This window comes from Anticarsia gemmatalis, chromosome 24 (assembly GCF_050436995.1).
Source record: "Anticarsia gemmatalis isolate Benzon Research Colony breed Stoneville strain chromosome 24, ilAntGemm2 primary, whole genome shotgun sequence".
Lineage (NCBI taxonomy): Eukaryota > Metazoa > Arthropoda > Insecta > Lepidoptera > Erebidae > Anticarsia > Anticarsia gemmatalis.
Genome location: NC_134768.1, coordinates 9012853 through 9030089, shown reverse-complemented (window position 1 = coordinate 9030089; position 17237 = coordinate 9012853). Strand labels below are relative to the sequence as shown.

The 17237-nt window shown below is 40.7% G+C and overlaps 1 protein-coding gene across 1 annotated transcript in view; it reads right to left on the bottom strand.

Moving 5' to 3' along the window:
* Positions 1–91: 91 nt before the first annotated feature.
* The window catches only part of htt (huntingtin), a 46472-nt gene continuing 29326 nt past the window's right edge, over positions 92–17237 (bottom strand). The window contains exons 36-44 of the mRNA XM_076130756.1: positions 16403–16551; positions 15981–16108; positions 8819–10399; positions 8085–8163; positions 7437–7560; positions 6568–6706; positions 5978–6113; positions 4986–5305; positions 92–4564 (exon numbers count right to left, since the gene is read on the bottom strand). Of these exons, the coding sequence (XP_075986871.1) occupies positions 4163–4564; positions 4986–5305; positions 5978–6113; positions 6568–6706; positions 7437–7560; positions 8085–8163; positions 8819–10399; positions 15981–16108; positions 16403–16551 (3058 nt within the window). The 3' untranslated portion in view covers positions 92–4162. The remainder of the gene's footprint in view (positions 4565–4985; positions 5306–5977; positions 6114–6567; positions 6707–7436; positions 7561–8084; positions 8164–8818; positions 10400–15980; positions 16109–16402; positions 16552–17237) is intronic.

Here is a 17237-nt window from a genome sequence, read left to right as displayed (position 1 = left end):
CTTTGTACGTCTACGGCATATACAGTTAATGATAAAATCAAATGTTGTTTTAGACAGTACGAAATAATAAAATAAAAACGATACAAACATTTTAACTATTTATTACCTTGCGGAAGCTTTGATTTAAATATAATAATAATATAATGTTATAATTTCTAATATATTGTACATAATACAACCGACAATCAAACGATTTTAAGACACTAGACTGTGACGTCACAATTCACAAAATGTTTCAATACTTAACAAAAATAGTGAAAATCCATAGAATAATAATAAAAAGTATATTTTCAAAATAAATTTTTCTTATGAGTGCGGTTAGAAATTTAATTTGTAATTATTTGGCACATTAAAACAATGATAATAAGAGCTACGCTTACCGAGATAGGTCCGCGAATGGGTGATCGTATTATACATACTGAGTTCCTCTGTATTTCGGAAGGCACGTTAAATATGTGTCACAGTTGTCACTAATAATAATTATTTCTAGCCACTGCGTTAGGTATATCGCTACAAATAATAGTAATTTCATCAACATCGAGAACGGGAAATAGTGAAGTTCCCGGGGATTGTTGCACCATCTCTTGGCTTGAAATTTAAAGATTTCATCTTTTACAAGTTGTGGAAGTCAGGCCCAAATATGTGTGTAGCATACACATACTCGGATTTATTTTAACTTTGCAAAATTTTATTAATTGTGTTGGTTTCATATGAAAAAATTATCGAAACTATTATTCCCACTGTCAATGTTTCCCAAATGATTCAAAGTTACCCAGGTTGACTGTTCGGCATTAACCGGCCTAGCCGAGCGGTAACACCGATATGTGTGAATGAATGTTCCGGTAAAATGCCGCTCAACATCGCCGTGCCTGTATATTTGTAATAGCTGACCCGCGCAGCTTCGCTTGCGTAACCTAAGAGAATGGGTCAAAACTTTCCCCGTTTTTGTAACCTTTTTTCTTTGCTACTCCGCTCCTAATTACCGTAGCGTGATGTTATATAGCCTATAGCCTTCCTCGATAAATGGGCTATCTAACACTGAAAGAATTTTTCAAATCGGACCAGTAGTTCCTGAGATTAGCGCGTTCAAACAAACAAACAAACAAACAAACAAACAAACAAACAAACAAACTCTTCAGCTTTATAATATTAGTATAGATTAGTATAGATAATGGAACCCATAAGAATTATCCGGTCGGCAAAATCCGAACGAGTGCAGTAATTGCTTCGAGTCGGTCTTGTTATTCGATAAATACTGCCGAACCGAATGTACCAACCCAAATATGTGTGTAGCGAGCCTTTAGTGCCTTTGAAAATAAAGAAAAAAAGAATTGATTTAAATGCGAAAAAAAAATTTCAACATAGAAAATATTTAAATATTAGGTCGAGGAAAAAGTCTCTTCGCATTATAGTATGTATGAACTTGTCATAAAATCTCTTTGGCATCAAGAATCATGTGTACATGAGTACCTACACGGTTCATTAGGTTTCTTTCAGTGAGTTCGTGAGGTGTGTACCTCATATATGAAGCTTTTTTGTGTAGAGAAAATATTTAATTACAAGTTCATACATACTATAATGCGAAAATACTTTTTCCCCGACCTAATACATTGTTGTACCTACACGTCCTACACGTAAACAGTCATTAACTTACAAAACTCAAAAACATTAAATAAAAGTTTCTAACCGCTCTCACAATACAATGTAAAATTATTAGTATCATGATTTATTAATAATAATTATTTTGCAACTATTACTATATTGTGTTTTTACATAACTATATCCTGTACTTACTATTTATAATCATCATAATTTGATCAAAATATATTTTCTCTTAAGATTTTACTTCACAATAGAGCCTGTCCACACGCGTACATATTATATTGTGACGTCAGCGCTGCGCATATGGTCATTAGTCGTCTTTACACAAACATTCTATCGCACGTTCTTAGGAGCGTACAGGATTACGCGAGGGAAAGCAGCGCGCTCTGTGATTTCTTCGCGGGTTTGACAGAAGAGCGCGGCGCGCGTTCTTTCCTTTCCCCTTACACGCGCGCTCTTTCACGCGCGATTGTTATTTCATGCGTGATAGAGTGTGTGTAAAGAGGGCTATTGAACGCCTTCAATGGACAAATTAATGTTAGTGTGAAGAGGCTCTAATGATTATATTCATATTTCACGATGTTAAATGCGATCTAGTTCTTGACGTTTCCGCCAGAGGGCGCAGTCAGGCAGTGGCCACGGCCAGTGTATTTTAACCAAAACTGATTAAAATAAATTGCATATATCCCCGTATTACATAAGATTTCCATTTAAATGAGTATAAGAATCAAACAGCTAAGCAAATAGAATAGAATTTGTGATATAATAATCGTTATTCGCACATAAAAATAACAAAAATAGATTGATATCTTGGAAATAGCACGATTTAATTATAACGTATGTAGAGCGTAAAGGATGTTAGAAAGAGACAACTATATCTTGCCTTATATAAATAGGAATGACGACTATTATTTATTTTTTGCCGATCTGGTAGATTGTAAAAAAAACTATACACGTATTTTTTTTCATCAAAGAACAATATTAGGTCTCTTAGTAAGGCATTAAAGTTACGGACAAAAACATTTTCAATTAGTCGTCATCCCTATTTGTTTTCCCTTGTTGTTGGTTATTATACAACATTATAAAGTGATACATGATAACGTGAAATCTTCCGTAATTATGACATTGCGTGGACCTGTAGACACTTCTAAAGTAAGGCCAACCAGACGAGATAAAAAACGTAAACAAACGGACCGTTACTCAGTTACATTGCGATAGCGAGCGATTATTATCTCTGTCCTTATCACTCGTACGCGCAGTTATGGCGACGATAGCTGTCGTTGTGTGTTTCGTGGTACAGGAAAGCAGTCAGTACCGTAGTTGTCTACATTTGGACCGCCATTTTGAGAACAAGTTCATTCCTGTTTGGATTGCGTTCGAAGTGACACATATTTTTTTCGTCTTCGTATTTACTTGGTTTTTGTTTAAAAATCAAACTTTATAATAATTTATTCAATTAAAAATGTTTTGAACCCCTGAAAATTTAGTTACATTTTTTATCACGTCTGGTTGGCCTTACTTTATATGTAAATAATTTACACAACATTTTAAAATTAAGTAAATAATTACTTATAAAATAATTTTAATGTAATTCGTGTCAGTAGTAATAATAGTTCCTGAAAACTAGCGTTTTACAATTGTTAAGTAACTGACTAAATGACTGATTTAGTAAATAAATGTTCCTAAGAATTCTAACAAATTTTTAGTAGAATTAGTACCTCGATCAAAATGCCATATCGCTCACTTGCGACAATAATGTGACATTTCGAAAACCTCAAAAAAAATTTTACAGTATACCATTTTTAAACTTTTGATCGTCGCTAGTGCTACACTGCGATAGTTGCGTCACTTTCTCTCGTTACGCCGCCATTTTTGGAGTAAAATATATCGCGCTTTTGTAGAATAAAGAGCGCATTAAGGCGGTTTCGAATAACTAAAAATAAAAAATTGGAATATTTCGAATTGTCATATTGTCGTCGCAAGTGAGCGATATATTGATTTTCGTTTATTGATTTTTAAGGGCGTTCTTATGGCCCTTTACTAGAATATAGTCGTAGATTTCCGTGCCTCGGAAAGGACATGGCGTTGTCGGTCCCGCGTCTGACGTCTCACTGGTCGTGTCAGTTATCCGTCACACCGGACTATGAGACTGATGGAATAGAGAGTCTTCTTCTTATCGTATGGTTAGTGGTCAACCTAGTTTCAAAGTTGTTCAAGCCACCCGAAGGCCTTTGACATGGCTTAACGACTGTTATCTTAATTGACAACAATCAGGACCGACTATTTACGTGCCCTCCGAAGCACGGAGACGCCCTGTTCAAATACCACTATGCGGTCACCCATCTATGGAGTGACCGCGCTAAGGATTGCTTAACCCACAGATCGCTTACCGACCGGTGTGCGCAACTGGCTATGGGCGCCTAATAGAGAGTGTACCTATTATGGTACAGTAATACGCACACACGTGCGACACTTTAAACAATCTCCATCGTGCATGAACGTCTAATTTCAATAACACAAGCCGTAGCCGAATATCGGCCAGAAATACATTAAATTTCACTTAAATTTCTAAACACTGCGCTACGTCATTCAAACAGTCATTGCTATCACACAATTCCTTCAACCTTTCAAATTGAGATCCACTAAAACCAGATTTTAAAGCGACTACACATAACAACCGCCTATCAGAAAACGACATAGACACTTTATTATTCAGAAAATTCTCGAACATTCCCCAGTTTTTGGGTAAACTGGGGTTTTGGAACCCTAACCTTAGTATGTGAGAGGTAAGTGGTGTGATTTTCCTTATGTGCTCGTTAGAACTGGCTGACACTAAAAGAGTTAAGAGGCAGTAAGGAAGGAGATTCGAGGCTATCTTGCCGTTTAAAAGATGACATAGCGCTTCAAAGATCCATCCTGATAACACTGGAAGCTGGTCTTGAGTTATTGATGTTTCAAAAACCTGCGGATAGAAATATATAATATTAATATATGCACAAAATCTTAAGGCTCAGAGCAAACCAGCGGAGGCGCGGCGAAGACACTCAAAATCAATGCAAAAGTAACTCTGTTTGTCTGTTACTCAATCACGCCTAAACTACTGAACCAATTTGCATGAAATGTGGTATGGAGATATTTTTGATACCCGAGAAAGTACATAGGCTCCTTTTACCCCGGGAAAATGACGTATTTCCATGGGAAAATTCAGGTGGCGGACGAAGTCGCGAGTAAAAGCTAGTATATAATAAATGCGAAAGTTTGTGGGTATGTATGGATGTTTGAATCAATCAATCTGGATTAAATACTACTAAATCGATTACGATGAAAGTTGGTATGAATAAATTTTTTGGAACATGGAAAAATCTATAAAATTTAATTCTCACCTCAAAAACAATTTCAGAGTTCATAACAGAAGAGTCGATCCATTTGTTCTTATCGCACGCTATGTCCATCCTTATCTTCTCCGTATCTTTGCAGCACTCTATAAACTCTATGACAACTCTACTAAGCGTCGCAGCCGGTGGTAGAGTCTCCCTTAAGAAGTACTGTATCGTGTTGGTTATAATACGTTTTGTTTCATTATGTTTAGCGTGTCTTAGAACTTTGTAGAGTAGAGTTATACGCTCCATAGAGTTCATTAATATGTCCGGATCCATATTTGAAACGTCCGATGTTAGTTTCGGACTAAGGAGTTTGTTGTCGGCTGTAAAAAATAATTAACAAGTTAACATGCACTTGGAAGTAAAGAAATGAAAAAATATAAAGTTTTTAAAAGTATTGCACGTTTGGCGCCGTGGTTAAAGTAGTCACCTCGCCACAATGACCGCAGCGCCGCGTGTGGTGGGTTCGAATCCCACCCGGGATAAATCTTTGTGTGATGAGCACGAGTATCTGTACTGAGGCTGGTTGACAATTTATCTATATATGTATATATTTGGAAGTATATAAGTATGTTTATCAGTTATTTGGTTAACATAGTCCAAGCTCTGCTTAGTTTGGAATCAAATGACCGTGAGTGAGTTGTCCAATGATATTAATTTATTATGTTGTACCTTAAGATGACAGTCGTTCAACTATGACAGAATCCTTCGAGCTTGAACCGCTTTGATACAAGGTTGATGAATAACCATACGATCACTCCGAGGGGCAGTGGTTTAGGTCGCCACGCATCTACCATTGCGTCGGAAGATCGTGGGTTTGATTCCCACACGGAACAATTATTTGTGCGATCCACAAATAATTGTTTCGGGTCTGGTTGTACTTTGTGTCCGTTGTTTGTATGTTTGTAAAAGTCCCCGCGATACAAGAGCAATACTTATTGCGGGAGTTGTCTTAAAAAATAAAGGAAGAAGAAAATATGAATAAATGAACATACCTGAGAAGAGATGCACCATCAATATTTGAACAGCATGGTGTTCAGAATAATTCTTCATATTGTCTATAAGTTTCTCTATAATTGCGTTCTTTAAGTCCTTCGGTAGTACTTGTTGACGGATCGTTGATGTAATGCCCTGAGGAAAAAGTATTGTAGTAAAAAAAAGAGCAGTAATAGACTAATGCAGTGTTTCTAAACATTTTTCTATGGGCGGATTCCAAGAAAATCAACTCTAATTTCAAGGATAATGTTTCAACTTTAATCATCATTAAGAAATAAAAGGTATTTTGCAACTGAAGGAGTTAGGTGTGTGTGTGTGTCGTTTACTTTTTGGCACTTAATCTTTGGCTAACCAAATTTCTGGAACTGATTTCGTGGCGCAATGATACCGCACCGCTACTGGAGGTCGTGGGTTTGATTCTCACAAGGAACAATTATTTGTGTTATTTGTGCGATCCATAAATAGTTGCTTCAGGTCTGGTTGTAGTTTGTGTCCGTTGTTTGTATGTTTGTAAAAATGTACAAGAGAAAAAAATATTCAAAGAAGAGTGTCCATAGGTAATTTATAATTACGATTTCTGCAACATTACCTTAACAACTAAATCAATGCAGTAATGCCTTGGGTTGGTAAGCACGAAGTCCACGGCAATATTGATCAGCTCCGGGTGTCCCAGCTCTATGAGGGTGAATAGCACCGTCCAGTACAAACTCTGTTCGTATAAAGATATTCTAGAACAAATACATTTTAATTTATTTATTAAGATTATAATGCGAAAGTTTGGATACTTAGAGTTGGCCAAACAGGGCCTTAGACTATGTCCAGAAGAGGCGAATTCGCCGCGAATCGTATCGCGCGTTACCGAGGTACTAGGCGCCCATACATCGCATCAACAACCTTCGCGCGAGTTTAAATACGCACGAAGCTTACGCTCCTTGTGGACGGACCGTACGCACAATTTATGTGCGAAAGAATCGCGGCAAATTCGTCTGTTTTGCACAAGGTCTAAGTTTAATATTTTTTCGTTAACCCAGTCTCAAATAGTGCAATATTATGTTTTTGTGTAGGTACTGTACACTGTACAGCAGCATGCTGCTATATTCAGACTCAATATTACTGTCCCACTGCTGGACAAGGGTCTCCTCCCGTATCGAGGGAGGGTTTAGCCCTTGAGTCCACCACGCTGGCCAAGTGCGGGTTGGGGACTCAGCATGCGTTCAATAAATGTATTAAACAAATTTTAGGCATGCAAGGTTTCCTCGCGATGTTTTCCTTCACCGTTGGGGCATGTGATAATTATTTCTAATACACACATAACTTTGAAAAGTCATTGGTGTGTTGCTTCGGGTTTTAACCTGCGACCACTTGCGTGGGAGGTGTCAACTTCTACCACTCGGCTATCACTGCTGTTATTATATTCAGACACAAACATTAAATATTTACTTGTCGTAGTTCACTTACTTGGCATTAGCAGCTAAGTATTGTTTCACGGCCACATTGAGCTGTGCCACTAATTCTTGATAAGGGTTCGGAGTATGTGACGTGGCCATATGACGAGCTCTCCCAGACAATTGTAGTAGACAACCTGTAATTTTAATTACTTAAGTCATTTCATACCTGTACCACGCAGAAGTGTATACCTTCGGGTATAATAGTGTAAACATACGGATAGCTATTTACCTATGAACAGTTATCTAGCTATGAATAGATATTTTATAAAATATTAAACAAAATTTTACTCATAAAATTGTAGCTTACACATATATTCGGTTCGGCATTAATCGGCCTAGCCGTTCAAAGCCTAAAATATATTAATACAAGCGGCCTGCCATAGCTTCGCCTGGGTTCATAAGTTATTTGCGATAAATATCAGTTTGATAAAATGATTTCTCTTCTCAAGGTTTCAGTTCTCAATTACTGAATCTATCACTAGCTCGGAAAGGGGGTAGAGTCTTATGAGAAGACCTAGCAAAAGCTCTATCTTTTGTAATTGATTTTTATTTGTCTTTGGATCCCTTACTCTACTCCTCAAAACACGATAGTACTCACTAGGGAGTAATATCGGCCCGTTAGAAACTAATGCTATATGTCATCTATGCTTTGACTCACCTTGTAAAGCCGCATGTCTCAACGGAGCGTAACTCGACGATAGAGACTTCACAAGTTTCTGATGTACTGTTGACAATTCCTGCGAACAAATATGAGTTTTGAGGTTTAATCATTACACTAATGACGGGGAATTTTTAGTATGTTTACTCTCTAAGAATCCTGAACCAATTTCAGAAATTGCTTAGGTCCCCGCTCACGCAATCTTCACCTATAAGGAGATATACGATTTTTGAAACTTTCTGATCTCTGTTTAAGTTAGCTTAACAGTTTTCGTTTCTGTGTATCAGTTATCACTTTGGGTGCCTTATTCTGCAATCGCTATAAGATCGCCACATTCATTTTTGTTGACTCCCATAACTCAGTTCCAGTAAAGCCCGTTTGGACTTACCAAACGGGTTTGTTATGGTTTTGTAGATAAGTATCTCTTTTGGCATGGTGACGTTTAGGTTTCTAAGCCATATATGGACCCACGCACTATTTAGAATTTTTATTTCGTTACCTTGGAAATCACCTTATTCGTTGACAGTCGAAGGCGTTAAGAAGTCGCCCGGGTGAACATTCTCGTCAGCAGCACATTACCTGTTAGACTTTGCCCTGAAGGGGCGTATGCGTCGTGAATTGATTCGCGCGAGTTTGTACGCGGGTTATCGAGAAACTAGGCGCCCATACATTCAGCTCATGGCTCATCCCTCGGCCGCCAGCAGCACGTGACCTGTACCTGTACTGTACAGTACCTGTAAGGGCTCGAGCCCGTCCAGCACGCACATGGCGTGCGAGAGCGCGAGCAGGAGCGCGCGCGCGGCGGGCGCGTGCTGCGTGAGCGCGTGGTGCGCGGCGCCGGTGAGCGCCAGCAGCACGTGACCTGTACCTGTACTGTACAGTACCTGTAAGGGCTCGAGCCCGTCCAGCACGCACATGGCGTGCGAGAGCGCGAGCAGGAGCGCGCGCGCGGCGGGCGCGTGCTGCGTGAGCGCGTGGTGCGCGGCGCCGGTGAGCGCCAGCAGCACGTGACCTGTACCTGTACTGTACAGTACCTGTAAGGGCTCGAGCCCGTCCAGCACGCACATGGCGTGCGAGAGCGCGAGCAGGAGCGCGCGCGCGGCGGGCGCGTGCTGCGTGAGCGCGTGGTGCGCGGCGCCGGTGAGCGCCAGCAGCACGTGACCTGTACCTGTACTGTACAGTACCTGTAAGGGCTCGAGCCCGTCCAGCACGCACATGGCGTGCGAGAGCGCGAGCAGGAGCGCGCGCGCGGCGGGCGCGTGCTGCGTGAGCGCGTGGTGCGCGGCGCCGGTGAGCGCCAGCAGCACGTGACCTGTACCTGTACTGTACAGTACCTGTAAGGGCTCGAGCCCGTCCAGCACGCACATGGCGTGCGAGAGCGCGAGCAGGAGCGCGCGCGCGGCGGGCGCGTGCTGCGTGAGCGCGTGGTGCGCGGCGCCGGTGAGCGCCAGCAGCACGTGACCTGTACCTGTACTGTACAGTACCTGTAAGGGCTCGAGCCCGTCCAGCACGCACATGGCGTGCGAGAGCGCGAGCAGGAGCGCGCGCGCGGCGGGCGCGTGCTGCGTGAGCGCGTGGTGCGCGGCGCCGGTGAGCGCCAGCAGCACGTGACCTGTACCTGTACTGTACAGTACCTGTAAGGGCTCGAGCCCGTCCAGCACGCACATGGCGTGCGAGAGCGCGAGCAGGAGCGCGCGCGCGGCGGGCGCGTGCTGCGTGAGCGCGTGGTGCGCGGCGCCGGTGAGCGCCAGCAGCACGTGACCTGTACCTGTACTGTACAGTACCTGTAAGGGCTCGAGCCCGTCCAGCACGCACATGGCGTGCGAGAGCGCGAGCAGGAGCGCGCGCGCGGCGGGCGCGTGCTGCGTGAGCGCGTGGTGCGCGGCGCCGGTGAGCGCCAGCAGCACGTGACCTGTACCTGTACTGTACAGTACCTGTAAGGGCTCGAGCCCGTCCAGCACGCACATGGCGTGCGAGAGCGCGAGCAGGAGCGCGCGCGCGGCGGGCGCGTGCTGCGTGAGCGCGTGGTGCGCGGCGCCGGTGAGCGCCAGCAGCACGTGACCTGTACCTGTACTGTACAGTACCTGTAAGGGCTCGAGCCCGTCCAGCACGCACATGGCGTGCGAGAGCGCGAGCAGGAGCGCGCGCGCGGCGGGCGCGTGCTGCGTGAGCGCGTGGTGCGCGGCGCCGGTGAGCGCCACGAGCTGCGCGGCGGCGCGCGCCCACATGGCGCCCGAGTCGCCCGCCAGCAGCACGCCGGGCGCGCAGCACAGCCAGCCCAGCAGCGCCACGCGGGCACATACACCGGTCGACGCCTGCAAGCGAAACAATTGTCAGAGCACGAAACGGTTGAAAGTGCGGTACAGAATCGCGAATCGTCGAAATGATTCGTTTAATAAAAGGCACAAAGGACACAAAATAAGGGTTCGTTCGCCGCGCGCTCGTACCGTACGCGTGCGTCGACGACGCGACGGTACGACACGTCGCGCGGAATTGGCGCCATGTTGTAACACGTCGCACGCGATGCACGTTAAGAATATCCCTAAATTTCGAAAAGTACGTTCGAAATCATGCCTTCAATGTGCGTAATATATAGCTTATCATACCCTACAGTCATCACCTTCGGTAGACTTAAGTTGTATTATTTAAGCCTTATTAATATTAACATAATGTTTTTTTTTCTCATTTTTTGTTACTTAAATATTTTATTTTTGCAATTCTTGTCTATAGCAATAACAAAAGAAATTTTATTTTATTTAACTTAATTCTGTAGTGCTGGAGATATTACTATGGGATATACACTGTCATGGGACCCCACGATACAGGCTTGCCTAGTGTGGGGACCACGGAACGTCACCAACTATGTAACCTTGCAATACGCAAAATGATCTCAGTAGTTGTAAGATAGAAGTTATAATAATGTTTTAATTTTGTGTATTTTAATAAACGTTTTTCATTTTCATTTTCATTTTCATCATAAATGCGTATGCTCGCACGTATACGTTCTTATCACGCGTTCGCTCTAAACATACGTCTCATAATCATATAGAAACATACAAACATAAATAACAATTATACCCGTAAGTATAGGCAGAGGTGAGTGTCATAATAAGGCAAGCTAGGCTATAAATCAGGGGGTTTACTAAACTTTCAGCTAATAGTGCGATTCTTCCGGTAGAAATTAGAAAAGCCGAATAGCACTTTCTCCGATCCGGTAATCCGACCCGAGAACTCGTGATTAGTAGTCGTATACGCTACATTATAAACAAAATCAGCAAAAGTTTTAAAGTGTTAAAACTTGGCAACCCCGCCATTGAGTCAACTTGGCAACCCCGCCATTGAGTACACTACTTACGCTACTTTAAATTCCAAAGAAACAATATAAATACTACACATATATACGGCAAAGTGTTTGTGAAGTGTAGTTTTCTCCGCAAATAACCGGTGTTATCGTTATCTACGTTCAATACCACCTGGGAGTCCCTGGATTTAACAAAGATAAGTCATAATTTTATACCCGCGAACTGATAATATATGGAATCACCTATTGACAGATACGATATACCCCCAATAATTCATTTTCGCAATTGTCAAGATCAATTGACACTGTCAAATTTCAATTTGACAAGTGTCAAACTCAATTGACAGTACCAGTTTTGCATTTGGCATTAAGTTAGTGTTGCCAGAGCTGCAGAAGATTTGGTTTGTGGTAGAATTAAAATATGTCGGTGTGCAGCAAATGTAACAAACCAATTAAAGCTAGCGATCTGAAAGCTTGCAGTAAATGTAAAAGCCCCTATCATTACCAATGCCTGGGCATCTCAGCTGATAATTTTCTGAAGGAATCAAAAACGTATAAGGCTACATGGAAGTGCATTGATTGCAAAGCAACCGTCAAACAAACTGATCACTTTACTTCACCTGAAACACCTAAACAGGATATTATATCTACGGACACAAACGAGGAACTGAAGCATTATATTGACAAAAAGCTTGAAGAATCTTTTTCACGTCTCCTTAAAGATATCAGAACCGATTTCACGACAGAAAGCTCTAACACTCGCAGTATAATTCAGGAACTTACAGAGAGCATCAATTTCATGACTACTCAGTACGAGCAACTTAAGCACGACCTGGGCATCAAAACTAAGAAAATTGAAGGCTTGGAGGACGAAAACAATACATTAAAAGCTAAAGTAACCGATCTAAGTTATAGACTAGACCAATTTGAACAGCAGTCTCGAGATTGCAACCTAGAAATTCAATGTGTACCCGAGCATAAGTCGGAGAATATAGGCACCATTGTACGACAACTTGCAACTATAGTGGGTAATCCCCTGCAAGAACACGAGCTGTTAAACTATCATCGCGTCGCCAAGATAAACCAAGATACCAACAGGCCCCGCAATATTGTAGTAAAACTATCTAGCCCTCTAGTACGAGACAAAATCATAGCAGCGGCAAAAACCTTCAATAGGGGTCATCAAAACGACAAGCTTAACTCGTCGCATTTGGGTCTTGCAGGCGATAAGAAGCCAATCTACGTCTCGGAGCATTTGTCACCGACTAATAAACATTTACACGCAGCTGCTCGCCGAGTCGCAAAGGATAAGAAATTTCAGTTCGTATGGGTGCGGAACGGTCGGATCTATATAAAAAAGGACATAAACTCAAATAGTATATTTGTGAAAAACATAGATTCTCTTAGCTCTTTATAAATTTAACTGTAACTCAGTCAATGCTTTCATCTTTATATTCATCATACAAATGTACTAACTTTAACTTATTGTATCAGAATGTTCGGGGTCTCAAGACCAAAACCCAGACCATTTTCACTAATGCTCTCAAGCAGGAGGCGGACGTTATTCTTTTGACGGAGACATGGCTGAATGACTCGGTATTTGATCATGAGTTGTTTGACAACAGGTACACGATATTTAGGCGCGATCGTAGTAGTACCCGTTCTGATAAAAACGAAGGAGGTGGCGTCCTAATTGCTGTCCAAAAAAAGTATGAACCTGTTAGGAAGCTAAATTGGGAATCACCAAACGAGGATCTATGGGTTGTAATCAAAGTTAAGCAAAGTAACATAACGTTCTCTCTTTGTATTTGCGCTCTCTACTTACCACCACCTGTTACTCGCGATCGCTTAGATATAGTTACATCTACCCTTTCTAATATTATCCAACATAAACTACCTCGTCATTCCATACTTTTACTGACAGGCGATTTCAATCTACCCAATCTGCAATGGCAATACGATTCTGCTTTAAATTGTTTGCATCCAATCAATAACCTAACTGATTTAGACAGCCGGTTTGTAGAATTTCTTTCGTTTAATAACATTAATCAAATAAATCAAGTTTGCAACGCGAACTCACGTACACTAGATTTGATACTTACTAACACAAATAATGCGTTTTCAATCTCCAACTGTACGTCACCTCTCTTAAAAGAGGATATTCATCATCCTGCTCTAGCGGTTACATTAAAACTCAAGCCATTTAAGAATCCAAAAGTTAACAAATCTACTGGTTTCAATTTTGTCAAAGCCAATTACACGGAAATAAATGCAGCCTTAGATAAAATACAGTGGCATGAACATTTTAGACAAGAGTATAGTATAGACGAAACTGTTGAAATATTTTACAACCTTATTACTCCAATAATTAAAAAAAACACTCCGATAAGCCACAAAGGCAATAATCAATATCCGATCTGGTTCAATCGTCAATTGATTAAAGGATTAAAAGAGAAAGCTAAGTTCCACTCTCGATTTAAAAAATACGGCAACCCTAGAGACTTGTTGGTGTACCAGTCACTTCGCGATCAATGTGACAAAATGATTCATAACTGTCTTAACAATTTCAAATCGGAAGCAAAAGACCTTATTAAAAATCGTCCAAAATTTTTCTGGACATTTATCAAATCGATAAGATCAAATAGTAGCGACATACCTGACGAGATGTACCTCAATGCTGAGAATGTTCAAGGTGGACAAGCAATAAGTAATCTCTTTTCGGAGTATTTTCAATCGATATACCCTAAAGATCAAATATCGTCGACTAATGTCCCTAATGAACCAGTCCATATAATCAGATCCCTTAATAAAATTTATCTTTCGGAATCAGATATTTCAAAAGCACTTCGTCAAATCAACACTAACAAAGGACCGGGCCCTGACTGTATTCCTCCAATTTTCCTAAAAAATTGCTCAATGCAACTCATAAAACCATTGCACTACATCTTTAATAAGTCTCTTTGTAGCGGAGTCTTTCCCAACAAATGGAAATTGGCCCACATCACACCCATACATAAAACAGGAGATCTAGCTAACGTTGCCAACTACCGACCAATTTCCATCTTATCTTCTTTGGGCAAATTATTTGAATCCATGGTACAACAACATATTCATTATCATCTAAGACCGATGTTTGATATCCATCAACATGGTTTCCTTTCAGGGAGGTCTACCGTATCAAATCTCCTCGAGTATGTAACCGACATAAATGAAGCGCTGGAGGATAAGCTGGAAGTACATGCTATATATACTGACTTCTCGAGGGCGTTTGATGTGGTTGACCACAGATTGCTTTTAGAGAAACTCTACCGTGCCGGTATATGTGGCTCTTTGCTAAGATGGTGTGAATCCTACATTAGAAATCGAACACAGCTTGTTTCAGTTAGAAATTATAAATCTGACACAAATGTAGTGCCAACAGGGGTACCACAAGGTTCGCACCTTGGTCCTCTATTCTTCCTAGTATTTGTAAATGACTTGTGTAATGATATTTTATGTCGCTATCAAATATTTGCCGACGATCTCAAACTTTACCGAGTTATCCGTGGTCCGAACGATGTAATAGCTTTACAAAACGATATTAATAGTATTTGCAAGTGGTGCTCAGTCAATAGAATGACTATTAATCCATCTAAGTGCTCTCATATCAAGTTCACCAGAAAGAGAAATCCGACGCCTGCTAATTATTATATAAATGATATAATTCTTACCGAAATCACACATGTGCGTGACCTAGGAATAATAATGGACACACAGTTGGACTTTCGTAGGCATATTGATTCTATTACCAATAAAGGTGCACGGCTAGCTGGTTTTGTAATTCGTCAAACAAAGCTGTTCAAAGAACCCGAAATTCCAATTCTTCTATTTAACTGTTACGTTCGATCTCTTTTAGAATACTGTTGTCAAATCTGGAGTCCTTCTTATGCTGTACATATCCACCGCATAGAAAGACCTCAAAAACAATTTTTATACCACTTATCATATGCTAATAATCTTTGCGGCAATCTCACATCGTATGAGTCTAGACTGAAATATTTTAAAATGATTCCACTCGAGTACAGACGTAACTTAGCCGATATCTTATTTTTACACAAAATAGTGACTAGTAAAATCGACAGCCCAAGCTTACTTGCAAAATGTAATTTACAAATACCCCGTTCCAGTAGCCGTCTCCACAACAGAGTGACGTTCAACCTCCCTTTCTGCCACACTAACTATCAACAACACGCACCTTTGTATCGTATGCTATCCTCTTACAATAAAATATGCAATAATTTGGATTTGTTCAGTGAAACACCAGTTACTATAAAGAAATACATTTTGAAACAATATGGCAGTTAACTGTATTAGTTGATTTCATTTTTTTTATCTTCATTTTTTGTGTTTGTAGTGTACTCTAACCTTATATTGTAATAATTTTGCATGCAGTGTTCATATCTAGAAGGTCGTACATTTACATGTATTTCATTAACATAGAATATAAGTATGTACTATGTAACGTCCAGTTTTATGAACCAATAAAAAAAAAAAAAAAAAAAAAAAAAAAAAAAAAAAAAAAAAAAAAATGAAGGTTATTATTACAAAGACAATACCTTAGGCTCCAACATCTGTGCAGTAACATCCATGAGTATTTGCAAGCAGCTGTTGATGTCGATATCCTTGTTTCTTCGCACGCGTTTCACTTGCCGTCTCACTCTGTAACTCGCCTCGTTCGATATTTCTGTAAGTGTTCATCATGGTAAGCTTCGGAGGGCACGTAAAAAGTCGGTCCCGGTTGTTGTCAATTAAGATAACAGTCGTTAAGCCACGTCAAAGGCCTTCGGGCGGCTTGAACAACTTTGACACTAGGTTGACAAAAAAATATGTAATCTACTCAAATGTTATTTTCTTTTTGGTATAAAACACAATATCGAAAAATCACAAACAAACAAAAACAGTTTTTTAACTCTTGTAGTGTTTCCCACTTACGCCTGTGTTACCATAATACATTAAATTTAATAAATGTCAAGCGTACCTGCAGCTAACTTCAGGTACTCGGTACTGAACTGCGCACAGTGATATCCGTCGAAGCCGTCGTTCAACATCGGCACTCGCTCTAAGTTCACGTTGTCGAATATACTATACGCTGATGTGCCCACTAGTATAGTACGGAGACGCTGCATTCTGAGAGTAAATGAAGATAATTTATAACTTTTAAGGCTTTACTTTTAAGAAAGATATATATTACTTTGAAGGCTCGCGTTAATAGACTGGTGTCACGGTCAATTGAAAAGTTTACATTAGGGTTGCGTTTTTCAGACATTCAGTTTTTTTTAAGCCGCCATCTTAGAACAGTTGTCGGGGCAGGGGTTAAAGATGGCGATCCCAAAAACTTGAACTTAAGCTTTTACTGACTCATACATTAAAAAAAATTAATTACGTCCTCTGAAAACGCCAAGCTAAGGCTTAAAAATGTAGCAATTCAATGGACTATCAATTTAGAAGCATGATTTTATTCCCGGGCATAAATGGCATTAGACACTTTAAATGGTCCACGTATTAATACAAATATGGATTAAATGCGAGTAATAAAAACAACATTAAATTCGTCCGTTAGGATAGCGATGGTTACGATTATTAGATTTATGAATAAATCGTTAGAATTAATGCCAGCAAATAAACGCTGACTTAAATAATAGAGATTCGACTGCATTACCAAAACTAGGCCAGTATTTTTAATTTATTTTCGTAACTAATGTTAGTTGGAGAGGAAGGGGCTAGGAAGGGGGCGGGGGTAGGGAGAGAGAGAAGCAGGAGATAGAGGAGCGAGAGAAGGGAAGAGAGGAGCGGGAGAGGGGTATAAAGAGAGT